Raw genomic sequence first — 27,533 nt, forward strand, 5'->3', positions numbered from 1 at the left:
ATGGTGCCGCATGGGTTCAGGTTCAATCCCACTGATGAAGAGCTCATCCAAGTCCTAGACAGAAAAGCTTCTGGCCAAGAAATGCCACTTCATTTCATTCTCGAAAGAAATGTTTACGAGCGTGAACCACAGGATCTTGAATGTGCGTAATATGCACTATGTATTTCTTTGTTCTACTGCATGTAGGGCTCGTGATTTTTCTTCCCTTTTCTTTGCAATAATGGTATGGTGGAAATGATTTTTTCAAGCTTTTTTGCATTTATACTATATGGTACAAATTTCAGGCTACCTATATATTTTCTAGGGTTCAAGTTTAGAGGGATAATATCATATTCCGTGATCTTGTCCATCCATTGAAATTTACAGTATCAATGTTGAGTTTATGTTAGTTTATACCTTACTATGATAACTGACTGCTTAAGTCAGATCTCTTTAACAATATTGTTACATGCAGGGAATCAAACCGCTCCTTTAAGCAATGGTGAGAGATACTACTATTGTACGAGGGAGGCAAACTATTCGAGGGAAGTACTCGGTCGAGGATGGTGGAAAGCTACGAGCCATGTCAAGAAAATACATGCTAATAATGATGATCAACTTCTTGTTGGGAACAAGAGGCCTTTAACATTCCATAGGTTCAAGGACAATGAAAGAAATCGCAATAATGCCGTCAAGACTAATTGGATTATGCATGAATACAGCCTTGAATCAAGAACCACGGTACTAGTTTTAATATATTTGCGTGCACAGTTCTAAGTTAATTAGTCTTAATTATATGCATCTTCTTCTGTTTGTTTCACTTGTACTACTTTCATTTTGTTAGGAGTGGAGGCTTTGCAAGATTAAGTATAAGGGGAAACCAAGTGTGCAAGAAGAGATGGAGAGTAGTTCGACCAATTTTGTTGGTGGGCAACAGCAACAGGAACAAACCTCACTGCCTACAAATTATGAAGGATATGATCATCATGAATCCTATTATCAATGGAACAATATGCAGCAGTTACCACCATCTCCATATGATCCTTATCTACCGCCGCCACCGAGTACTAGTAGTGGTCACTATTATGTGGAGCAGCAAGAGAAGTTATTAGAGCCCAGTGATGAGCACCCATTTCCTAATCTTTGGTCTTGGACGAACTAGGATTTTGTTGTCCATCTTTTTTGTTGCTTCTAAATATCCAGGTTGCTATGAATGTAAAGAAAAAATTGCTTATGCATGTTTTGGTATAAGGAAGGACGTCTCGTTGCCTTTCTGTTACTGTAGTCATTATCGCAATGTTAGAAATAAATACGGTTGTCTCGAGTAATTGTAATATGATGATTGTTCAGTACTTGTTTATCCTCCATCTTGGCCCCCTCCCTCATTCACTACGTTGTACTTCTTTCTTGGTCCTAAAAATAGAAGCCATACCCCTTAATTACCCTTCATACATACTAAAATACATTGATGCTAAAATATATTGATGCTACTATTTTGGAAAAATTTCCTTTGTAGCTAAGATAGGAAATCAACATAAAGTAAATACACATTTGTTCGAACAAGAATCAACATCAATTCATTTTTTTATTTGATATTTGTTATGAAACCTGCAGCAATAATAATGAATATTGCACTAGAAAAATACACAAATTCCATGTTGTTCAGCAATATTATCATACCAGGGGGTGTTGGATCCACACCCCGAACCTATCAATCATTTCGCTTCCCTCATTTCAATGCAACGCTTCTTATAAGCTACAAGCTACAATGATATTTATAGATATTCTTAGGCCTACATTAATTGAAATTACGTTCTCTAATCAAACAACCTTAAAGAGAAACATGTGATCTAGCGATTTGAAGGATATTGAAAAAATAATGTAATTTTCTTAAAAGTTATTGACATACAATTTCTTTTTTATAGTGAAGTATAGGTCACACTGTACTTAGCTAGGTTGTATGTTTGTAATACTTGTAAACAAACATCAATCAATCGGCTACATAGACCTAATTGCATTAGTTCCAACCCTTTTTATTTTTACAAAAAGAAATATACTTTTCTTTTAAGTTTTTGACGTACACTACATTCATATTGTGAATTATTATACTATGATCAGTTATAAAGTTCGTAATACTCTTACATCAAGACTTTAAGTATGAATATGTACACATAGATCAATTGAATCCATTGAGTGAAGGAGGATTTTAATTAATGTTCATATTAACAGATTTAAATATCGTAACTCTCATTTCTCTTTAAGAAGTAAAATTTAGATTCAGCTTTAATTCGCATTATTGAATTTTGTGGGGTCAAAATACACGCAAATGAGTAATAATCCTACACATAACTATGAATCTAACATCGTCCACTTACTTGCTGGAATAAATGCCAATGAGTGTTGTCTATATATACAGTGAAAAATGTGAAAGCATCCTTCCGTTCATACTAATTTAGCTCTAGGAGTCAAAGGTACGTAGGTTTTTGTTAGATTTCAATGTGTAAAAAGGAAACAAGAGCGCCGACTGCAGAAGCTGGTGCATGGATGGAAATGAATGTGAGTGATCTAATCAAAACACAAGTGACTGTATCAACAAATCATCTGTAAAGGTGTACTAGCAAGTATTAGCAAATAATTCGTGTTCCTAGCTATCCAACTGGTAGCCAACAAGCAACCTTTACACCAACCCGAAAGACAATATTTGATGAGTGGTTAGAGGGTATAATGAAAAGGAGAGAGACCTAACGATAGCATCCTTAATCGGGGAATGTCCTCTTACATGAAGAAAATGAGGGTGGTTTTACTTTTCCTGAGTTCAAGATGATTGAAAAGACCCCAATGTTGATTGGAACAAGAATAGGAACAGTCGGTCATCATGGAATAAGAACAGTGCTGGTGTAGAAAATAATATTAATTATATTTTTAGATATTTAATCATTTAAATTATTAAGTCGAAACGTTTTTTTAATAAGATGTTAAAATCTTGATATTAAATAGTTATAAGTTTGAATTTCACAATTTCTATTTACTTAATAAAAATTAAACACAAAATAATATGAATTTATATAATTAAATTTTAAACTCAAAATTTTTTCATAGAATATGTTTAAAAATAATATAAATTATATTTTAAAATTTTACTTAACAATTTTAATTATTGCTACAAATAAAAATTCCAATCGATGTAGAGTTTGATGCAAAGCATGAAGGTTTCTTTATAGCAGATGTAACAGGGTTGGTGTAAGTAAAGCCAACCCTCAATGCTCCTCCATTCACCCTGGTGGCTTCAGATAAAAGCCATTGTGGTGCTTTAAATGGCCTGGTACGAGTAGTTGTCATGCCTAGTTTTGATAGCATTAGCTTCTCGTGGAGGAGAACTATTTTTGGGATTCGTTTAATTGCCATTATTCTTCTGTCTTTCAGGACAGTATACAGAATTTTATTAGTTCAAGGAAGGACACCATAGATTCACATGGATTTCAACCACTGTTTAGAGCAACAAATAAAATACACAGAGGGACTGCACAAACAGCGTAGCAGTACTCTGGCCTAAATGAATCAAGAGGTGCGGAGGGAACCACAGTTCATAGGAAAACAAAATCATGAAATGGCAACAACTAAGTTTTTTATTCAGCAGCATGCCAAGATTGATACAGTCAATGCAATACCAAAAGGGGGCATCCTTCATGAAAGACAAAACCATGCTATCCAACAGGCACGTGTAGGGCCCACCGCTCATGCAAATGCATACATTTCCCAAGTCTGTTGGATGAGTGAGGTTCCTGTCATTTGCAAGTGATCATGAAATCCTCGGCTGGACACGCATCTGCTGCATCCATGGCTATTGAATTCATTGAAGAACAACTTGCCTTAAAGTCCTTGGTATCTACGGGGGCCAAGAAATACAGACAAAACCATGAACCTTAATTCCATTCCCCTTGAAAGAAATACCAAATAAAAACATGACAAGAACTCAGATTTTCACTTGTATGGCACAAATACAACGATTGAATTTTATCATGTTCCTTTTCTTTTCCTGTTCTTTCTAAGGAACAAATACATAATCAAACATGCAATACATTCACATACTGCATTAATTAGAAGATCACGTACGTACTAACACATAAAAGTAATAAAATCAGATACCAAGATGCGATTTCTAGTGTTTTTCTAAATCTCAACAACCTCTGCCTTAAAAGCAAGCAACTTGCATTACAGAATTTCACAAAGATCAAAACCTTATCATTATATACCATAAAAAATGCACCAACAAAATACAAAAACTAAAAAAAAACCCTAAAATTTAAACACAGTAAAATAACATTCTCTTGCATTGGCACATCAACTTGTTGCATGCTGAATTGAAGTGGTTCCTACGTACGTACTGGGACTTCTTTCGAGTATTTGGGTGAACTTTGGGAGCTCACTGTCAAGGCTAGCCATGGCTGGTAGGGGTTAGCATCCATAGAAGAAGAAGAAGAGAAGGGAGAGAGAGAGATTCTCAGAATTCATCATTCATTCATTCATTCATTCATCATAATTTATTGGCTAACCATCCAAAGTCTGTTACAACCACATAAGACTATATAATTTTAACCCGGATTAATTTACAATAATCATCTTCATCATTATCATCATCATCAAAACTTTCTCTTACCTGACCATACAAATTCATACAATTACAACCCTTACATAAAACATGTAACATACCATAGATAGAGAAGCAGAAAACTTTGAAAAAGAAAAATTGGGTTTTGTTTTGTGAGTTAAAACAAAAGTCACTTAATGAATAAGAAATTAGTGATGAATTATTACACAAAATTCTAAAAGAGACCAATTTTTCATTCACATAATTAAATTATTTTTTTAAATCTTTATAATTTAAATCTTATAACTTGTTTTCAAGGATAATATAATTTTTTCATCGAGACATTTTCACTATTACAAGATTGAATATGAAAGGAGAAGTCTTTTAACTTTTTATTTGCTTAATGTAATGTCTAAAATACCTTTTTGCTTTTATTTTTTGGGCATACTGTAATTATTAAAATATCTTTTGAATAAAAAATTTTATAGCAATGATTGAAGGCTTTTTGATCCTTTTCTTATGTTTTTTTGTTAATATTTTGTGGAGTCAAGGTAATTATGTATTTGTATAAATTATATTAATTTAAAAATAAAAAAAATTTTGTTGGTGTATGTAATCCAGTATGTGAAGCGGCTACATCTTTTCAACGGTAAGTACGACTTTTCCTAGCTGTCAAAATAGGCTGACTGTTGTCTCTTTCAAAGGTTTGGTGGTCGTTGAATTGGCCGACTGGTGTCTCTTTCACAGGTTTGGTGGTGGTTCAATTCTCCCCCTCTTTCTCTCTCTCTTCCCCTTGCAACGCACGCTAGTCTAGCCAAAATTAAGAGAAGTCCTGGTTTCATGAAATTGATGGTGCATCCTTGGTATTTCCCCATCGTTCAGCGTACGTTTTGTTTTTGAAAGCAACTGTCTGTTGCAATCCCCTGTACTGCTGCTTATAATCATTATGATATAATTTTTCTAGCTCGTAATGTTGCTTTTAAATTTAAATTCTTTACTTTAAACATCATTTTAATATCATACTTTATACATCCATTCTTGTTTTTCCAAAGTAAGATTATGTTACATATTTGCCCAAACAGAAAGGACTATCTAACCTTATCATGCTTATATTAAGACTTCTTGGATTCATTGCAATCCACCATAGCTGATAGGAAGGCAATCTTTAGGCATCAAAAGGCTTTCAACGCAAGCTTGTATAATTAATACCCTTTAGTTTTTTTCTCTTGCTTTTAAATGGATGCATGGCATTCATTTGGTGCCTGCAAAGACCCTGTTTTCTGGGGAGCCATTTTTACATAATCATGATGACAAATAATTTCCTTCTTAAAACCATTATTTTGTTTATATATTAAGTTTCTGTTGTCAGCTATCAAGTGGGGAAACCATCAACTGAAAACAGATCTTTGTTCTTTGACCGTTTAATTGAGGCTGCCTTATCAGTTGTGGTGGAGGACGTGACCAAGAAATCACAAGGATCTGCACCCTTTCTTGAACTTCCCAAGGCACAAAAAGTGGCGAGTGGCCCAAAGGCCTCAGAGTTAAAAGCCAAGATAGAAGCTGAGCAGCATGCTCTACGCCGAATGCGCATGTGCCTCTTCATGCAACAAGAAATTTGCTTCTTCATGCAACAAGAAATTTTAAATTTGGATTGTTGTATCACTTTGTAGCATTATTGAAATGGTCTCAATTTAGTCCAGCAAGTATGTTCTAATAAAATGCAGTCGTCATGAGTTAGTCATGAGTTAGAATTTAATTGAGAGATAGTTTTGTATAATTGTGTAGGTTGCTTAAGGGTAGCAGCCATCCTTTGTATTTATACTTGTAGGGTTGTGTACAATGTAATGGTAGGATGTATTCTATACAATAACTATTCCTATATAAGAGTGTTTACATTGTATAGGGTCTCTTTCCTTAATACACCCCGTCAAGCTGAAGGTGGAGATTCGACCCGAAGCTTGGATCGAAAGTAAGTAAACGAGACTGAAGGAAGAGGCTTGGTAAGGACATCGGCTAGTTGATCTTTGGAAGAGATAAACCGTACCTGAATTTCTTGCTTAGTAACCCGATCACGGATAAAGTGATAATCAACTTCAACATGTTTAGTATGAGCGTGAAATACTGGATTTGCAGATAAGAAAGTGGCCCCTAAATTATCACACCATAACGTGGTCACAGTTGAAGAAGGGACCCGAAGTTCTGTCAATAATGAGCAAATCCATAAAATCTCAGCAGTACCATCAGCTAAGGCTTTATATTCCGCTTCAGTAGAAGACCTCGCAATAGTGCGTTGTTTCCCGGATTTCCATGAGATAGGGGTAGAGCCAAGGTACACAAGGTAACCACCTGTGGATTTGCGATCGTCAATACTACCAGCCCAATCAGCATATGTGAAACCATGAAGAGACAAGGGAGAATCCCTAGTGATGTGCAGACCATAAGTGGCTGTAGCTTGGAGGTAACGCAGAATGCGTTTAACAGCAGACCAATGATCCTCAGTGGGGGCATGCATAAATTGACAGACCTTGTTGACTGCATAGCAGATGTCAGGTCTAGTGAAGGTAAGATATTGTAATGCCCCAACAATTTTCCGATACCGTGTGGGATCAGAGTAGAGAGTACCCGGTATGAGTGCTAATTTTGAGGAGGCAGATAGAGGAGTATCAACTGGTTTGCACGAAGTCATACCTGCTCGTTGGATGATATCAAGGGCATATTTATGTTGGCTTAATAAGATACCCATAGCAGTAGGTTTAACTTCAATACCCAAGAAGAAATGAACAGAGCCCAAATCCCGAAGCTTAAATTCTGATTGTAGCAAAGTAATCAATCTATGAAGCACAGCTGAGTTACTCCCGGTTAATAAAATATCATCAACATACACAAGCAAGTAAATCATAGCACCATCATGAGAGAGAATAAACAGAGAAGTATCACCCTTGGATGCCTGAAATCCAATAGAGAGTAAGAACTCACTCAACCGGTTGTACCAAGCACGAGGGGCTTGTTTCAAACCATACAAAGATTTATGGAGACGACACACATGAGAAGGGAGTGCAGGATCAACAAACCCAGGCGGTTGCGCCATGTATACCTCTTCCTGAAGAATGCCATTTAGGAAAGCATTATGAACATCCAACTGATGAATAGTCCAACCATATGAGACAACAATAGTGAGCACAAGGCGAACTGTTGTAGGCTTAATCACTGGACTGAACGTCTCCAAATAATCAATCCCTTCTTGCTGAGTGAAGCCATGGGCAACTAATCGTGCTTTATATCGGGCGACCTGACCATCAGCATGTCTTTTTATTTTGTAAACCCATCTACTGCCAATCACATTCATAGTTGGATGGGGAGGCACCAACGTCCAAGTTTGATTAGAGTGAAGTGCCCGAAGTTCCTCCTGCATGGCAGTGTCCCAAGTAACATACCTGTTTGCGTCCTTAAAGGACAATGGCTCCTGCTGAGGTAAGGTCGTGACTCGTGAGACACCCGCAATGCTAAGATTAGCATTTTTTGCTGGCCGCGGTCGAAGCACCATAGGATGGGTGCGAACCCACTGAGATGGAGAGGAGACAGCGGTAGGGACATGCTGAAGATTGAACTTAGAAAGATCAACACATACGATAATACCAGGAGGGGAAAGAGAGGCAGAACCTGTATCAGACCGTGAAGGAGACCTAGCAGAAGAAGCACCCACAACAGGGGAGCGAACAAGGGATAAAACAAGGGAGCTGGCAGCAGCATCGGGTGACGCCTGTGAATGTGACGAATCTGAACCTGCAATTGAAGAATGATCATAATAACATGCAGATAATGGTAAGTGAGCCGGAGGAAGTGTAGGCAGTGTAAGGGGCAGTGGTGAAGGGACTGAAGAGGGTTGCATGAGAGGATGTAAAGTGACGGGTATAGAGGGAGAAAAGGGCTGTTTGGGTGTTGCTGCAATCTGTTCAATTTTATCAAGAGGAAAAACATTTTCATGAAACCGGACATGACGAGCAAGATAAATTCGTTTGGATGACAAATCAAGACATCGATAACCGACATGCGAGGTACTATATCCTAGAAAAACACAAGGAGTGGACCGAAAGTCTAACTTATGAGCATTGTATGGACGAAGAAAAGGAAAGCAGAGACACCCGAAAGTACGAAGAAACGCATAATCAGGTTTTGATTTAAGAAGACATTCAAACGGTGTCTTATTATTAAGAACTGGAGTGGGCATGCGATTAATCAAATAAACAGAACTTTCAAAGGCATAACTCCAATATTTAAGGGGAGCGTGACACTGCCCAAGGAGAGTTAGTCCAGTTTCAACAATATGTCTATGACGGCGTTCAACCATGCCATTTTGTTCATGAGTGTGGGGGCAAATCACACGATGATGAATAACAATCGTTTTAAAATATGTATTTAGTTTTCGATATTCACCACCCCAATCAGTTTGAACAGACTTAATTTTTAAGGAGAATTGGCGCTCCACAAGCGCTTGAAACTGGTGAAAAATTGCAAAAACATCAGACTTAGCAGTCAAAGGATAAAACCATATAAACTTTGTATGAGCATCCATAAAAATAACAAAATAGCGAAAACCATCAGATGACAACATAGGGGATGGACCCCAAACATCACTAAAAATCAAGTCAAGGGGAGCTTGAGTTTGATGACCCGTAGTTTTTAGAATCAGACGTGATGACTTGCCTAGAGGGCACGCAGGACAATGAAAATGAAACTAAGTGGACGTACATGCCACTTTTTTATTTTTCACCAACAAATGCAGAATACGTGGACTAGGATGTCCAAGGCGACAGTGCCAGACATCAGCTGAAGTAGATAGACAAGTAGAGGAAAAAGCTTGAGGCAACGACGTTGCGGACGATTCGGACAAAACATATAGACCATCTCTACTCTGACCGGAAAGAAGAACTTCCTTTGTCATGAGATCCTTAACATACAATAGAGAGGAATGAAATTCAAAAAAGACGTTATTCTCAAGACAAAATTTTTGAACAGATAGCAGGGGTTTTTTAATGGTAGGAACATGTAAGATATTGGATAAAGTAAACATGCGGTTTGGTGAGCGATTTTTAGAGTGAGCAATATTTGAGATAACAAGGCCCTTACCATCACCAACATGCAGATGATCATTTCCAAGATAGGGTTCTGAACTCGTCATACTTACAAGGTCCGACGTGACATGATGATTTGCACCTGTATCAGGAAACCAAGTAACAGGAGTAGTGGAAGAGGTAGTATTAAATGCAAGATTAGCATTAGCTTGCATATGATGAGTAGCCAACTGAGAACACTGTTGAGCAGTATGCCCATATTCATAACACAACTGACATTTTATATTACGAGTATAGCCAGAAAAGCGATTTCCTTGCTGCCCAAAACTGCCTGTTGGCCGTGAGGAAGTGCCAGAGGAGAACCAGTTTCCTTGTGGGCTATAGTGTTGTCCTGAAGTATAACTGTGAGCTGGTCCATTGCCACGATAGAAATTGCTGCGATTGTTAGGTCTCTAGCTCCCACGAAAACGACCCCGTCTGCTAGATTGATGCTGCACAAAGAATGCAGCTGGCTGCTGCGTTGGAGTTGGTAACAGAGGAGCTGTTACAGATGGCTGGACAGAGGCTTTGTGAAGAAACTCATGTGTAAGGAGGTTGCTATGGAGATCAGTATAGGTGATGGGAGCATCCTTAGTAGACAGGCTGGTGACGAGATCCTTAAACTCACTACGTAACCCGCGAAATACATACAAGTTAAATTCTGCCAGGGAGATTGGTCTGCCAGCGGCAGCCAGTTCATCAAACAAGGCCTTTGCCTTCTGCAAGTAAATGCTAGCAGAATCATCATTCTGTCATAAATCCTGGAATGAGCCATGGAGCTGCATAATCCTGGAATTTGAGGGAGATGCAAGAGCTGTTTCCAGTGTTGTCCAGATGGCATGGAAAGTGTTACAATCTACAACCAAGTGCAGAACTTCCACCGAGAGAGAAGATAGGAGGGCACTCATGATTAGTGATCTTGCTGCTTCCATGACAAATAGGCAGGGTTGACAGAGAATGTAGATGTCTCGGTTGCTGCCAGATGTGAAGGAGGACATGATGATGTACCATCAACAAATGAATAAACGCCTTGGCCCAAGAGAAAAGGTTTCATCTGCATCCTCCAATACAGGAAATTATGGTTGGATAGTTTTAAAGAGACTACCTGGTGTGTGTTAGGAAGAGAAATAATGGAGGCAGTAGGCGATGCTCCATACATAACGGATTGCGCCACAGGAGAGAAAGAAGATTGAAGTTCTTGATTGTCCATGTTGCTAGGGAGGAGAAGTTGCAGTTCTTTTAAGGATGCTGATGAGAAGTAACAGAGGAAGAGGATGACTGATATCTGCTGAGAGAAAAAGAACTGCTGCTGGCGACTATAATAGAGGAAGAACGGCTGCTAAGGAGAAAGAATGGCTGCTGGTTGAAACAATTACGCAGGAGAGTTGCAACTATTTCGGAAGAAGGCTGCTGAACAATAACCGCAGCTCTGATACAAAGTTAGAATTTAATTGAGAGATAGTTTTGTATAATTGTGTAGGTTGCTTAAAGGTAGCAACCATCCTTTGTATTTATACTTGTAGGGTTGTGTACAATATAATGGTAGGATGTATTCTATACAATAACTATTCCTATATAAGAATGTTTACATTGTATAGGGTCTCTTTCCTTAATATCATGGAGCATATTTCAATTCGTCTAGTTAATTAAAGCCAAATGCAGATTGTTAAAAAAGTTGTGAACTTGGAATTAATTGGTTCTCCTATGCCTTTCCCGTAGGCAATACCCATGACACTCTTGAATCTCTTATCTTTTGAACAAATCACGTCTAATTTTTACTGAATAGAATCAAATTTCAAAATAAATGAAGAGGATGGGAGAGTCAAGTATGTGGTTACAAACCAAATTAAGAGAGATGAGAGGAGCTAGATGAGAGATATAGTGAACGTTTAAGATCCAGAAGAGAATGAAATCAATGAAAAGTGGTCTAGGTGAGGGATAAGGTCAAGAAAGCGCGAGTAGACTGTATGTCTCTGTGCACTCGCTCGTGAGAGAGAGGAGGGGGGTTTCCTAGCAAGGTCTGGTATGTTGTCTGCATTTGAAATTACATCAACCTATGATCATCCCACTCAATTGCTTGTTACACAGCACATGTTTCTTGTTACATACAAGCTGGTTGTCTCTGTACAGTATTTGTGCTTCCTTTCACTGTATACACTTAACATTCTAACTTCTTTGCTGCAGGATGTTGTATGACATGACAAACGATTTAGTGCCTTCCATTATCCTGTCACTGACGAGGATGCTCCAACCTATCGCTCCATAATCCAGATCCCTATGGACATGGCTACCATGCTGAAGCGTGTTGACTCTGGTCAATATATCACATGCTTAGGATTCCTGCAAGACATTGATCTAATTGTGACCAATGCAAAGGTGTGTTTTGTTCCTAGCTTCATTTAATTCTATTTCTAGGTTCTCCTTTCATTGAATAATTTGGCGTGCATGTTTCTAATAAAGGTGTACAATGGAGATGATTACAATGGAGCTAGGATTGTCAGTAGAGGTTATGAGCTTCGGGATGCAGTAAGTTTCCATGCCTTTTGGTTTTCTATGATTTTTCCTCTCATCTTGTCCTATCACCTAAAGCATCATTTAATGAATCCCTTTTCATAATATTTTACAGGTGCATGGAATGTTGTCACAGATGGACCCTGCGCTTGTCACTTACTGTGACAAGATTGCTGCTCAAGGGGGTCCTGTACAAATAGCAGATGATTTAGGGGGATCTATTTTCCCTTCAACCCCAGTTGTGCAGCTTGGAACAGTTACTAGAACAAGTGCCAGGCTACGCAATGTCCAGCCTGATGTTAATCTGGATCAAAGCTACGAGGCCTTGAAAAGGCAGAAGAAAAATGCTGATGCCACTCATGCTGGTATGTTCATTGGTAAAGTTATATACTTTGTCCTTCTGATATGGCTGTTTGTTTTTCCCACCTATCTGAATGATGTCTTGAAACATGTCAAGTTGCAAGACACATTTTACATGTTGAATTTTGGTGCGGATTCTGATGTAATAGATCAGTAGCAAGTAAAACTAATCTCAGCCATCGACTTCTTGTATAACAGACATGACCTGTTCGTAGTTCATGTTTTCAAATTTCCTTTCCTAGTTAGAAAAACCTCTCGTAAATATTGACAATTAAATCCTGAAGCCAGAAATCCGAATTTTTCTATTCAATATATGAATTTGATCTCACAGCCCATATTCCAAACTAGCATTCTCTTCAGCTTGTGCCCTTTATCTGAAGTTTTTAACTCCTAATTTTCCTAGATTTGTTATATTTAATGTTATTCTTTGACTGAACTCTTTAATTTGCCATGATCGCTCTTTGGATGCAACTCTCTGACCATTTTATACTTTCATGAAAAACAGCTTCAACAGCAGAGGATAAATCACGGCATCAGGGTTCAGTGCAGGCAAAGCCGCCAGAGGAAGCCGGGGCAGATGATATGAATCCTGACAGACCTGAGTCCTCTTCAGCTGATGACAGTCGACATGAAACTTCAGGAGGAGAAGCTTGTGGTCATACTGAAGGGAGTGGATCCCAAGATGTTACAATGTCAGAAGCCGAAGTCTCAAGCCACGTGGATTACGTCAAGCGGCTTTTCGTGGAGCGCACAGAAAATTATGGCATTCCACTGCTTGAAAGGCTCTACACTCGTATAATGAAGGGAATCTTCGAAACCAAGGACAAAGGAGTCGAAGATGATGGCCCCAGATACTCAATTTTGAGGTTTTTGGTGAAATTTGCAGAGAACACTGCAAACTTCTGAACTCAATACCTTTTCCCCTTAAAACCAGAGGATAAAAGAAAAATGAAAAATGAACCCAAAAAAAAGAAATCTTGCAGTTAGCTGATGTAAAGTCGGGATTTTCTTTTCAATGCAAAAAAATTAGAGTGAAAGTAGTCTCTCTCTCTCTCTCTCTCTCTCTACCTCTCTCTGTCTCTCTCTCTCTCTCTACCTCTCTCTGTCTGTCTGTCTCTCTCTCTCCCAGAGTACAGTTTCCATAAACTTATTTGACCTCACAAGCTGTCGAGCTCCATGGTATTGTTATGGCTGGTGGCAAATCCAATGTGGCATTCTTTTACAGGGAGGACTAGGTGGGATCTTTTCTGAAGCAGACACATCAAGAATTGGGTTTGAATGTCAGCAAAAGCATCGCTGGTATAAATTAGTCTCTTTCTGAATGAATATTTTTTCATAGTTTCCAAGATGTTTGTTTAATATCTTCAACTTCCAACTTACTCAGAGAGAGAGACAGGAGAAGAAAGGGTATTCAAGCTATTATTTTATTTAATTTAAAACCAAGTATTTTTTCGGAGAATCAAAATTATGATATTAAGTCTTAAAACTATTTATTTTATTTTTAAAATTTAAAACTAAATCTATATAAAGAAAATTAAAAAAAAATGCTGCTAAAATAGGAGACAAGTTAAAAAATAGAAAATGCAGCGACTCAAGAAACAAGAAGAAAAACAGATGGGAAGACACCAAGCCCTCAATCGATACTTATGTGGGACGTTCTAAAACAGAAGCCCTGATTGGATCATTTCTTGTCGTATTTCCATCAGAATCTTCATCCGAATCTTCATGGTATGTTTTTCAATATAATTACAGTTGTTTTTAAATAATTTTCTTAAAATGCATGACAATGATAATTTTTTATTTTTTAAAAATTATTTTTGATATGAGTACATCAAAACGATTCAAAATATACAAAACATATTAAATTTTAGAAAAAAAAATTTATAGTTAAAAACTATATGTGAGAGATATATTATTTTTATTTTAAAAAATAAACTTATTTTTTTATTGTGATAATTGTAGAGGGAATTTTTAGAAGAAACATGTTTAGAAAGTGATATTAAGATGTTTGCTTTGATTGTCTTGATAACTTTGATCCTATTTTGATTAAAAGGAGTTATAGAAAAATAATTTCACTTGAAAGTTCCTTTATACTGGTTGTTTTTGTAAAAACAAAGAGGCTAATATTGTAGCAAGTTGACTTTTTTTTACCTATATGTGATTTTTCATAACTTGCTTAAATTTGAGCAAGTTTTTGTCTGATAAAATATAAAGTTTTCTTTAGAGAGCATGTTCTTCTACTCTTCTTATCAAGGCCTTTAAGGCTACAAGCTAAGGCTACAAGTTCAAGTATTTCTTCTACTTTAAACATCTTTTCATTAAACCTTTTTAAATATGTCTCTGTAAACTAACTCTTTTGTTGAATAACATCGAATAGCTTTGTGAAGCTTTTCTTAACATATATGTTGGTGCTGAAGTGTGCTACTAACTTGGTATAGAGGTTATTGAACCCTTTCATATAATTTGAGTGCAAATTATAATACAATGCACACGTAGACCTCCAGAAAGCTGTTAGGAGGATTTTGCATATTGAATCATTATTTTAGATAATCAATTCTAAATTATCGTGCATATTTTGCATATGCTCCTTCAGATTAGCCATGCCCAGGGGCGGAAGCAAGGGGGGGCGAGCAGGGGCCCGGGCCCCCCCTGCAATACTTGCCCCTGCAATATTTACCCCTGCAATCCTCTTTTTTTTTTTTTTTTTCTTATATTGGGTAATTAGGTAATTAAAATGGAAAAAGTGTTATATTTTTTATTTTAAAAAGGTGGCTCTCCTAAATTAAGTGTGATTTTATTTTTTATTTTCTTTGAATTTACTCTTGACCTACATGGAAAAGAAAAAAAATATAAAGGTATTATTTTGTGAAATAAAAAACAGAGCTACCAATTTACCCTAATATCCTGCAGCCAATCAAAAACATAAATCACGAGCAAAAGTTTTCTACAAAAAATTGAAGCAGAGCTACTAATTAATTTATGTTTCATCAAACAAAATAAGGTAACTTAAATTTAAAATATTTTTTTTCGTTTTGAGATGTTTGTTAATAATTTGATGAGGTTTTTTTTAATAATTCTATCATGTTTTCTCTTTTTTTTTCTTAGATCTTCTAGTTCTATCAATTGTTTTTTGAATTCTTGTTATATTGATTTTTTTAATTAATTAGATATATTTTATTGGTTTGTTTTGATTATACTTGGATTTTTTTTATGTTCTGTTTTTAGCAAAACCACCAAAATTATCAATTTTTTCTTATAATATATGTTTTGATTTTAGGTTGAACCATGAAAAAAATAAGAAGAATTAATTCTTTTTTTTTTAAAAAAAGAAAAAAATATTGATAACTCACAGCCTATTGAACGAGCTTTTTCAGCGATTAAAATTGTTAAAACAAGACTTCGCAATCGGATAGAGGATGATTTTCTTGCAAATTATTTGATTGTCTATATAGAAAAAGAAATTGCTGAAAGATTCACAATTGATATGACAATCGATAAATTCTATTATATGAAAGAACGACGAGCACAATTAAAATAAATATGTAAGAATCATTCTTTATTATTTTTTGCTTTATTTCAAAGTTTATCAAACATAAATAATGTTTTGTTTTAGCTAATGTTTCTTATATACTTTGTATGTTTATATTTGATAGGTATAAAAACCAACAACATTAAAGTGATGGATATATTATGAAGATGAAATTAACTTCATTACTTTGACTCAATTTGGTATTACTCAAAACCTTTTACCTTATACAAAGGTTATTATATATTTGTAATAAGTTATTTGAATAAAACTAAATTATGTAGGTTTTGTTTTACAACTCATGTATAATAAATTAAAACAAATATTATATTTTATTATATTAATTTTGACCCCCCCTAACAAATAATTCTAGCTCCGCCCGTGGCCATGCCATCATAAATTTCTGGAAGATACTGATCTTGTCACAAAATAATGCTAGCTACTAAGAAGATACTGATCTTGGCACAAAATAATACTAGCAACTAAGAAGTTTCCTAGCTGATTATACGATACAACTTTGGGCCCAAGAATATATATCTAGTGGAGATCATTTCATGAGCTCAATCTAGCCAATCAAGCCCTTCACTTTCCAGCAAATGTAAGCTACAGCAAAACAGCATCCTGTTCACCCCTGTGGCGTATGGGATGATGTCAATAAGAAGGCACTTGTGTTCAATTGGACCGAATTTAAATTTTTTTTAGGAGCTTATTTGCGGAATCAGATTATCACGTTTTTTTTGTCTGACCTACCAGTCTAATCTTGGTTTAATGACGCTGCTTCATATACTTTTCTTAGGCTAAATTTTCAGTCCATTATTAAAGTTTCTCAAGTCATTGCCAATGAAAACATTTTTCTCCTTCTGGACTGTGCATAACTTCTAGCAGGAAATAGAGAATCTCTCGTTGCGATTTCTGTCATTATCAATTGTGCTTGCCTTTTGTTCTTTGAGTATTTTGCTATATCTACCTTTTAGTCCCTTTGCTCTATATAAGGAAGCAGCATTGGAGGCCATTTTTCAGAGAATTAGCTCTCTAAAAAGAAAGGGAAACTACTTCGTTATATACTTTGAAGATGGTGCCGCATGGGTTCAGGTTCAATCCCACTGATGAAGAGCTCATCCAAGTCCTAGACAGAAAAGCTTCTGGCCAAGAAATGCCACTTCATTTCATTCTCGAAAGAAATGTTTACGAGCGTGAACCACAGGATCTTGAATGTGCGTAATATGCACTATGTATTTCTTTGTTCTACTGCATGCAGGGCTCGTGATTTTTCTTCCCTTTTCTTTGCAATAATGGTATGGTGGAAATGATTTTTTCAAGCTTTTTTGCATTTATACTATATGGTACAAATTTCAGGCTACCTATATATTTCCTAGGGTTCAAGTTTAGAGGGATAATATCATATTCCGTGATCTTGTCCATCCATTGAAATTTACAGTATCAATGTTGAGTTTATGTTAGTTTATACCTTACTATGATAACTGACTGCTTAAGTCAGATCTCTTTAACAATATTGTTACATGCAGGGAATCAAACCGCTCCTTTAAGCATTGGTGAGAGATACTACTATTGTACGAGGGAGACAAACTATTCGAGGGAAGTACTCGGTCGAGGATGGTGGAAAGCTACGAGCCATGTCAAGAAAATACATGCTAATAATGATGATCAACTTCTTGTTGGGAACAAGAGGCCTTTAACATTCCATAGGTTCAAGGACAATGAAAGAAATCGCAATAATGCCGTCAAGACTAATTGGATTATGCATGAATATAGCCTTGAATCAAGAACCACGGTACTAGTTTTAATATATTTGCGTGCACAGTTCTAAGTTAATTAGTCTTAATTATATGCATCTTCTTGTGTTTGTTTCATTTGTACTACTTTCATTTTGTTAGGAGTGGAGGCTTTGCAAGATTAAGTATAAGGGGAAACCAAGTGTGCAAGAAGAGATGGAGAGTAGTTCGACCAATTTTGTTGGTGGGCAACAGCAACAGGAACAAACCTCACTGCCTACAAATTATGAAGGATATGATCATCATGAATCCTATTATCAATGGAACAATATGCAGCAGTTACCACCATCTCCATATGATCCTTATCTACCGCCGCCACCGAGTACTAGTAGTGGTCACTATTATGTGGAGCAGCAAGAGAAGTTAGAGCCCAGTGATGATGAGCACCCATTTCCTAGTCTTTGGTCTTGGACGAACTAGGATTTTGTTGTCCATCATTTTTTGTTGCTTCTAAATCCAGGTTGCTATGAATGTATGAAAAAATTGCTTATGCATGTTTTGGTATACGGAAGGATGTCTCGTTTCCTTTCTGTTTCTGTAGTCATTATTGCTATGTTAGAAACAAATATGGTTTATGTCTCGAGTAATTGGAATTTGATGATTGCTCGGTATTTTTTTTTTATAATAATTGAGAGTATACTGAAATGACCATACAACCATTCAAACCATTAGCCAAATCAAAATAAAAGGACACCATAGAAAAAAAAACTGATCTACTACAACAAAACACAAAGAAATTACTTGAGATTTCTAATTACATCACAATTTGATGCTATTAAAAGATTTTAAGAGGTAATTTCTTGTATACATGAGGATTGAATCTAGACTATATAATTAAATAACAACCTAATAAAGGATAAAGAAGAAACAATTAAATAAGTTTATAATTTTTTTTTCAAAAATAATTTTGTTCCTCAATAACCAAATATCCTAGTTTAGTACTTGTTTATCCTCTATCTTGGTCCCATCATTCACTAATATTGTACATCTTTCTTGGTGCTAAAAATTGTAGCCATATTGATTAATTAATTAATTACCCTTTATTGTATTATAGTATAAATTAAAAGAGATAAAGGTTTTATTGTGGCTAATTTACTATTTATACTATCACATGTCACTATTTTTTCAATAGTGATTAATTAATTAATTACCCTAAACTTTTATTTTTCACAATTGAGCCATTTATAGCCCAAATTAGCATCCAATTGTGTATTTTTTGAGGAGTAAGGGTTGAATTGAAAGAAAAGGGACTTAAATGAAAATGTTGGGTGACATAAGTGGCAATATTGAATTTTTTTTGAAAAGTTTATTTTAATCCTCAATATTTTTTTATCTATTAGGTAGTCAATCCCTCAAATTTTTAAAAATTTAATTTCAATACCAAGCTTTATTTATTTATTTTTAGTTTTTTTTGGTGGAGAAGAGAGATGGAGTCACACTAGATCCGATGTAGAGAGAGAAAGTTTCTGTTGGAGATGATTTCAGACACTAAAACAATCAATTTTTATCAAATTAATAGTTTTATATACTAAGAGGAGTTAAGATTATGTGTTGTTTTACCTTAAAAGCATCTAACAAAACAATTTGAGCTTGAGAAGACTTTTTTTGGGTTCATTATGGGTTTTGAGCTAGTTATTTTTTTATTTTTTATGTTTTTAAAGGCCATAGATTGATTTAACAAGATTCTAATAGTGTTTGTTAGGTTTTTTTGGATCAAAATCAAGTTGAAAATAAATTTTTTGATAAACAAAACAAGAACCCTATTTTTGTATACAACATGTTGTCTATTTATTTTTGGTCAAAGAATGGGACAGACAACATGTCGTCCGCTCCATTAACTTTTCAAAAATTACAGGCCCGCACGCGTGGGCCTGAACTTGCAAGCCCGCATATATATATAGGACCTTTCTTGGTGGTTTAGGCATTTGGCCTGGTTTACCAGACCTACAACGCCCGATCCCAATTTTTTTTTCAAAAAAATTTATTTTTAATATGTTTTTTAAAATAATTTTTAAATTTATGTTTTAATTAATACCTTTTTCTTTGATTTTTTTAGCTCTTTTAGACTTTTTTAAATAGCAATTGTTTTTTTTTAATATTATATTGAGTGTGTTTAATTTTTTAAAGGATTATTATGATTCATCTTGATTTTTTAGCTCTTTTATTTTTTTTATAATATTTTTAATATGTGTAACCTTGCATAATATTTTTTTTCATTTTATTTTATTTAATAAATTATATGTGTGTGTCAATTTCTATAACAAATTGATTTTAATAAACAAATTTATTAAATACAACCAGATAATTGACCCGTCTTTTTGCTCTTGGATATATATATATATATATATATATATATATATATATATATATATATATATATATATATATATATTTTATTCATTTGCTATTGTTGTCTCTTCTTTTTTAAATATAATTAAAATAAAATCAATTTATTTAAGTGGTCGAAATTATAACTCAATTACCAATCTAGTATGCTAAAATACATTTTTACACTACTATTTTGGTAAGATTGGTGATCGATCCTTTGTAACTAAGATAGGAAATCAACATAAACTAAATACACATTTATTCATACAAGGATCAACATCAATTGATTTATTTTTATTTGATATTTATAGGATAATATTATTAGATCAACATCAATTGAAATTAAGTTCTCTTATCAAACAACCTTAAGAGAAACATGTCTAACTAGATATATTTTAAGATAATGAAAAAATAGTGTACTTTTCTTAAAAGTTTTTGATATACAATTTTTTTAATGGTGAATTATAGGTCATACTGTACTTAGGCTGTAAATTTGTAATACATGTACTACAAAATTTATTTTTAATATTAACATGTTAAAAAAACAAAAAAAACATTAATTTAATTTTTTTTTACTACAAGCAGGCAACTAAGTCAAATTCTCTAAGAAATCCTACACATAACTATGATCGTCCACTAACTCGCTGCTAGATTCAGCCCTAATTCGCATTATTGAACATGGTAGGGTCAAAGTACATGCAAATGAGTAATAAACTAATTATTCAATTTTGAGACTAGAGAAATAGCTTTTTGATTAGGAAGTAAGGTAAACATGAGTGTTGTATATATGTAAAGTGAAAAATGTGAATGCATCCTTCCGTTCACACTAATTTAGCTCTGGGAATCAAAGCTACAGAGATTTTTGTTAGATTCCAACGTGTAAAAAGGAAACAAGTGCAAGCACCCATGTACATTCATTTGATGATGGTCAATAAATTCCTTAAGGAGATTGGTATTTTAATAATGAAACTCCTAGAAATTATTTTATTTCATTCAATGATCACATCAAAATTAGAAAATTTCTACTTATTAGATTATAAACAAAATATAATATTATCATACTCCGACATTATATTATACAAATCTTCACTTAAAAGAAATGGTAGTGCAATATATATCTCTTTCAACTCTGTTAATAAAAAAAGTTATTTCTTTACTAGAAAACTTCTGCTTACCGTTGTTTGTTAGCGTTAATGTCTTATTATTTTTCATATAGTATGAACATACTAGTTTTTCATACACGATCCAACTAAAAACCATTATATAAGCTAGTAAATCATTGATAGTCTACATCAACGCTACCTTTATTAGAACATTTTATTTTCTCAATACATCATAAGTCAAAGCCCTGAATAACCACAACTGCTTCAACTTATCAATCGACAGTCGAAGATAAATATCTATATTCCGACCTGGACTATTAAAACCGGGTATGACCGTATATAAAAACATGAACTTCAGCTTTATACACATCCTCGATGACAAGTTGTAAACCATGAGTATCACTAGTTAATAAAAATAAGGAGCAACAAATGACCTGGATGGATTGAATCCGTCTATATATAATAACCCAAGACATCTAATACCATCCCTACTAATATTTCTCGGATTAGATATTGCGTAATTAATAAAATCCTGAATGCTATAACAATAATCCATCCTCCACAATCCTTGAGGTGAATTTTGATACATCTATGAACAATCACCCATCACTTCTATCAAACCTATGTAAAATAATGATGACAACATGTATTAATTAACTATGCTAACTAAATAAATTTGCAAAAATATTGGTTTAGATCAAGATTATTCAATTTATTTTAATACTTCTCTTAATTTATTATCAATTATCTACATAAATACAAATTTATATACATTTACCGGAAATTACAATTCGGCAATAAAGTTGACAAAATATAAAACAAAGACATTAAATAAACCATTATTTATTTAATTACAATATACCTAAGTTGGTAATTCGATATAAATTTCAAACAATTTACAAATGAATATAATTTTACAAAATCTAAAACAAACCTTAACATGTACAAATCATAAATCCATACAACAAGTTTGTTTGAGAAAAAAACTATAAAACAAGGAAATACCCAAACAAAAGACATATACTGCAAAAATATGCAAAAAAGATTAACATTTTAAAATTATGATAAAATTAAAAAAAGGATGGATTTGCTTATTTAAGGTGCAAAATCCTTAATAAAATTTGAATCAGAACACAAATGCTGAGAAACTGAGTGTTATGGTGGCTGAAAAAGTTATGAAAGTTTGAGTTATGCTGAGATTGAGGAGGGGAGGGGTGACTGTTTTGTGGCAGAGAAAAATTTTACAAGGAAGAAGTAAATACGAGGGAGGTGGAGAGAAGGGTCGAGCGTCAGGTTATAAATTAAATATTACCGACAATATTATTTTGATAGTAACTCCGTAAGCAATTCTATTGGTATAAATGCCACATCACCGTACGATTTACCCTTTTGAATTTCACTGTAACTGTTGTAACCCACTTTTGGGTCCCCCCCACAAAAATAAAAATATATAGCCGGAAGAATTTAGAAAAAATAATAAAAAGTGGGAGCGCTCAGAAAGAATCAGAAAAAAATTGATTAAGGAGGTTTAGAAATGCAAGGTGTGATTTTACCGTATATATTTGACTGAGGAGAGCCCTGTCGGAAGAGAAAATTTAATTTGAAGAGAAAAGGGCCAAAATTGGATGTTTATGGACTCAATTGGATTTTATTGAAGGTTTATTTGAATTTATAGAGGTTTTGATTGCAAGGAAAATTGAGTTTTAAGTCAATTTGGCTTTAATTGGAAGAAATTAAAGTTCTGGGGTCAAATTATAATTTTTGAGGGTTGAATTGGTTAAATCAAGGGCCTAATTGCATACATATTGAAGTTTAAGGGTCAATTAGGGACTTAATTAAAGAAATCCGAAACCAAGGACCAAATTGGAAAAGGCGCGTAACTCTGGGGCCAAAGATGAAGTTACGCCGGGACTAAATTGCATCAAATCAGAAGTTTTAGGGTCAGATGAACAGATCAGATGTTGAAGCTTCTGGTAACAAACTTGGTCCAATTATTATTCAATCGGAAGGATCCTCTTTTAATGCAGGGATTCTACTCAATGAAACAAACTATGACATGTGGTCTTAAATCATTGAAATGCATATTGCTGAGAAGGAGAAACTCTCCTTTATTCGTGGCACACAGACACCTGCAGAGGAAGAAGAGGGATACGAAAAATGGTATGCAGACAATCAAAAGGTCAAGAGGTGGCTCTTGATGTCTATGTCTCCAGAAATAATGAAGAGATATTTGCGCTTACCTACTGCTTGTGATATTTGGAAGGCTCTCTCTAAAGCTTTCTATGATGGAACAGATGAGTTACAAGTCTTTGCCTTAAACAAGAAAGCATTCTCTGCCAAACAAAGGGGCAGAACGTTGTCTATGTATTATGGGGAACTGACTGAGCTCTTTGGTGAATTAGATCATCGCGATAAGGTGATCATGGAGAGTGAGAAAGATGTTGAATCATATAGAAAACTGGTCCAGCGGCAGAGGGTGCATATCTTTCTTGCTGGATTAGATGATGACTTTGAACAAATCCGTGGAGAAATTCTGAGAAAGGAACCAGTTCCTGAACTAGAAGAGTGTTATGCACTAATCCGTCGTGAATCCAGCCGACGTACAATGATGAACGGAGAAACAGAACACTTTGAAACCTCAGCAATGGTGGCCCAAAACCGATCTAGCAAATATCAGCAGGAGAGAACAAGGTATAATCATCAGAAGAATGGAGCTGATAAATCTGCATACAAATGCAGTCACTGTGATCAAAATGGTCATACTAAAAGCAAATGCTTTGAACTGGTGGGATATCCAGATTGGTGGGATCATAGTCGCGATCCACGAAAGAAGACACCGAAAATGACAACTCCTACTGCAGCAACTGTCGAAACACATGACAAAATTAATACTGCTGGGAAGGCTTCATATGACAGCGGTAAGTTTTTTAATGTTTCTACACCTGTTTCTAATAGTGCATGGATAATTGATTCTGGTGCATCTGACCACATGACATTTGATTCTAGTCAAGTATCATTAATCAAACCATCCTCCAAACAATGTGTCTCAACTGCCAATGGTACTTCAAATCCGGTTAGAGGGGAAGGATCAGTACCTCTCACTAATGACTTGAGTTTAGATTCTGTCTTAATTGTTCCTTCTTTAAACTATAATTTATTGTCTGTCTCCCAAATAACCACTGCCTTATTTTGTATTGTTATTTTTTGGCCTAACTCTTGTGTGTTTAAGGACATCCGAACAAGGCAGACGATTGGTTATGGTATTAAACGAGGGATGTTATACTACCTCGACTTAACGTCAAAAAGTTCAGATAAGTTGCGTCAAGCCTTGGCAGTAGATGGTTCTCAAGGAGAGAAGAAGTCATCAGATATTTGGTTGTGGCACCGACGATTGGGGCATGTCTCATTTGGTTACTTAAAAAAATCCTTTTCTATTCCAATTTACCCTTCATCTTTATAAAATATATCCTAGGGTTTCTCAATGGCCGCTGAGGTTGAGTACAGGTGCTTTGTTGGTGGCCTAGCATGGGCCACTACTGACCAATCCCTTCAAGAAGCGTTTAGCCAGTACGGTGAAATCATCGATTCGAAGATTATAAATGATCGCGAGACTGGAAGATCTCGCGGCTTTGGATTTGTGACTTTCAACAACGAGAAGGCAATGAGAGATGCGATTGATGGAATGAACGGCCAAGACCTTGATGGGCGTAACATCACCGTGAATGAAGCACAATCCCGCGGAAGCGGCGGTGGCGGCGGTGGAGGTTACGGAGGTCGCCGTGAAGGTGGCGGAGGCGGTTACAGCCGTGGTGGAGGTGGATATGGAGGTGGTGGAGGTGGATACGGTGGCGGTGGTTATGGTGGTGGACGTGACCGTGGGTACGGTGATGGTGGATCAAGGTATTCTTCCAGGGGCGGATCTGATGGTGGTAGCTGGAGGGATTAGGTTTGGGAGGCACTTGGTTGTTTTATGATTTTAATGGCTTAGTTTTAGTTGTGGTTCTGTTTGGTTACGGGATCTCTCGTGTTCTGATTTGCTGGTTGCTGCTTTTTTGACCGATGGTTACTTATCGTGTTCACCCTGTTAAAAAAAATTTGAAATGAAGTAATAAAAAAAAAAAAAAAATGTCAAGGAACCATCTCAACCCAAAAGCTTAAGCTCTTAGGTGAGGTCCTAGGATATGATTTATATTATTCTCTAACAAGAAGAAGGGAGAAAGGAGGGAAAAGAAAGACCCGAAAGAGAGAGAACGGAGAGAGGAGAGGAGAAAGGAGGGAGGAGTTTTTTTTGAGGGAACGAGAGAGAGGGCTGGAAAACTAAAAGAGGGGGAAAGTTTTTTGAACAAAAGAGAGGGGAACGGGAAAGAAGCAAAGGAAGAAAGGGGCCAAGCAACGCTGAAACAACAGGGGGTTTTTTGGAGAGGAAGGAGGAGAAGTTCAGTTGTGAACGGGAGAAGAGAAAACAAAGGAGAACAGCTGTAGTAACACGCCAACTGCACCAGCATTGCCAAACGCCGCCACCATCCTGCCTCAATTCATCACCTTCCTCCCACCCGGCGCTGCTGCTTGAAGAAAAAGGGAGCGCCTGCCTCGCGAGCAGCAGGAGAAGAAGAAGAAAACAGCTGCTGTCATTGGACTTCCCAGCCACTGCCACCTTCATAACCACCGGGAGGCATCATCGGTTTCCTCTCCACCACCACCAGCACCTCCACGAAGCCGCTGCAGAGGAGGAAGAACATGGTTGACAGAAGAAGCAAATGAAACAGGGGAGAACAGAGCTGAAGAAGAAAACAGCAGAGAAGAAAGGAAGAAAGGCCGACCACCCTCCCGGTCATCCTCCGGTCAGCAACCGCCAGCAGCACAGCCTTCAGAGCCACCACAGGTGAGCCCTCTTACCCTTATCTCGTTTTACTGTTCATCGTCTCTGCAAGCAAGAAAATAATTAGCCGGTTACTGTACATGTGCACAGTAGCCAGCTAATTAATTAACGGGTTGCTGTGCATGTACAGTACCCCGGTTACTATGTGTGAACAGTACCCCGATGTACAGTGACCCCGTTTTACTGTTGTTTTGGGCTGGGGTTCCAGCCCAGCCCATGCTGCTGGGCTGAGTCCAGCCCTGTAGAAACCAGGCCCATTTTATGTTGGGCTGATTTCAGCCCAGTTTCCTTTTGGGCCGGGTCTGATCCGTTCGAACAAAAATTCTTCAAAAAAATTATTTCAAAAAATATGTGATTTTATGTAATTTTATTACTGTATTTTTGATCAATATCGGTTTGTATTTTTATACTGTAAAGATACAAATCCGGTATTAAAATACCCGGTTTTCGTCAAGTCATAAAAAAATAAAATAAATTAAAAATATTTTGTTTTCATGCATACGGCCTAGTCTCTCCAACATATATATATAAATATTATAACATCATGTTTTCACACAACAAAGGAAATTTCAAAACAATATATGTATTAACATGCATTTTGGCTTTAATAACCAGTTTATTCAAGCCATGAGAACTAGGCCAATATTTCAAAAATTCTAAAAAAATCTTTTTGTCTTCTTTTAGTATTTGGGATTACGAATTTATACGTAAAACGTATTCCTGATATTAAAAATATGGTTTTTTTACATAGACGTTAGAACGGTTAGGTTTTACCCGATAAGATAAGGACCTCCTTATTGAGGAGGACTTTTCTTGAACTATAGACGGACCAACAACTAGGAAACACAACGAGACCTTGAATTTTATCAGACAAAATAAACAATGCAGCTTACCTTAGGTAAGGCGTATTTGGGGTGCTAATACCTTCCCTTTACGCAACCAGTCCCCGTACCCAATCTCTGAGACCAGTTAGGGTTCCTAGTGACCAAAATACTAGGTGGCGACTCCCATTCCATTTTCTACAAAAAAGACAATATTTTCTTGTCTCTCCATATTTGCCAGATAGATACCATACACTTTCCTAGATTTTAAAAGTGGAATATTTCGCCACGACGCCGCGCACCCGCGACAGTAACAACATCCGTAATGTCATCGGTATATACCGACAAAAGTTTTTTGTTAGGATATTCATGAATAAATTGTGCTATCGGTCTATTCCATCAGTAACTTTTTGATGGATTTAATGGTGGAGAAATTCGATCAATAAATATTACTGCAATATATTGATGGAAAAAATTTATAGATATTTCTATTTATATTTGTTAATTTTTTTTTGACAATGAAGATGCATGGAT

At 35.8% G+C, this 27,533-nt stretch overlaps 4 protein-coding genes across 4 annotated transcripts; all 4 read left to right on the top strand.

The window, feature by feature from the left end:
• LOC133671462 (NAC domain-containing protein 83-like) lies at positions 1-1,141 on the top strand. The gene is made up of 3 exons (XM_062092231.1): positions 1-142; positions 455-720; positions 824-1,141. The coding sequence occupies exons 1-3, from the start codon at positions 1-3 to the stop codon at positions 1,139-1,141; spliced, it is 726 nt and encodes a 241-aa protein (XP_061948215.1).
• Positions 1,142-11,961: 10,820 nt separating this feature from the next.
• On the top strand, positions 11,962-13,592 carry LOC133671463 (ATPase family AAA domain-containing protein At1g05910-like). The gene is made up of 4 exons (XM_062092232.1): positions 11,962-12,054; positions 12,139-12,204; positions 12,305-12,554; positions 13,055-13,592. Exons 1-4 carry the CDS (start codon positions 11,962-11,964, stop codon positions 13,453-13,455), a joined length of 810 nt encoding a protein of 269 aa, XP_061948216.1. The 3' UTR covers positions 13,456-13,592.
• A 3,555-nt stretch (positions 13,593-17,147) lies between these two features.
• LOC133671465 (NAC domain-containing protein 83-like) lies at positions 17,148-18,288 on the top strand. The gene is made up of 3 exons (XM_062092234.1): positions 17,148-17,289; positions 17,602-17,867; positions 17,971-18,288. The coding sequence occupies exons 1-3, from the start codon at positions 17,148-17,150 to the stop codon at positions 18,286-18,288; spliced, it is 726 nt and encodes a 241-aa protein (XP_061948218.1).
• A 6,440-nt stretch (positions 18,289-24,728) lies between these two features.
• On the top strand, positions 24,729-25,261 carry LOC133670739 (glycine-rich RNA-binding protein GRP1A-like). The gene has a single exon (XM_062091330.1). The coding sequence runs from the start codon at positions 24,781-24,783 to the stop codon at positions 25,243-25,245; it is 465 nt and encodes a 154-aa protein (XP_061947314.1). The 5' UTR covers positions 24,729-24,780; the 3' UTR covers positions 25,246-25,261.
• The last annotated feature ends 2,272 nt before the right edge of the window (positions 25,262-27,533 follow it).

The sequence above is a fragment of the Populus nigra genome, chromosome 13, assembly GCF_951802175.1.
Source record: "Populus nigra chromosome 13, ddPopNigr1.1, whole genome shotgun sequence".
NCBI lineage: Eukaryota > Viridiplantae > Streptophyta > Magnoliopsida > Malpighiales > Salicaceae > Populus > Populus nigra.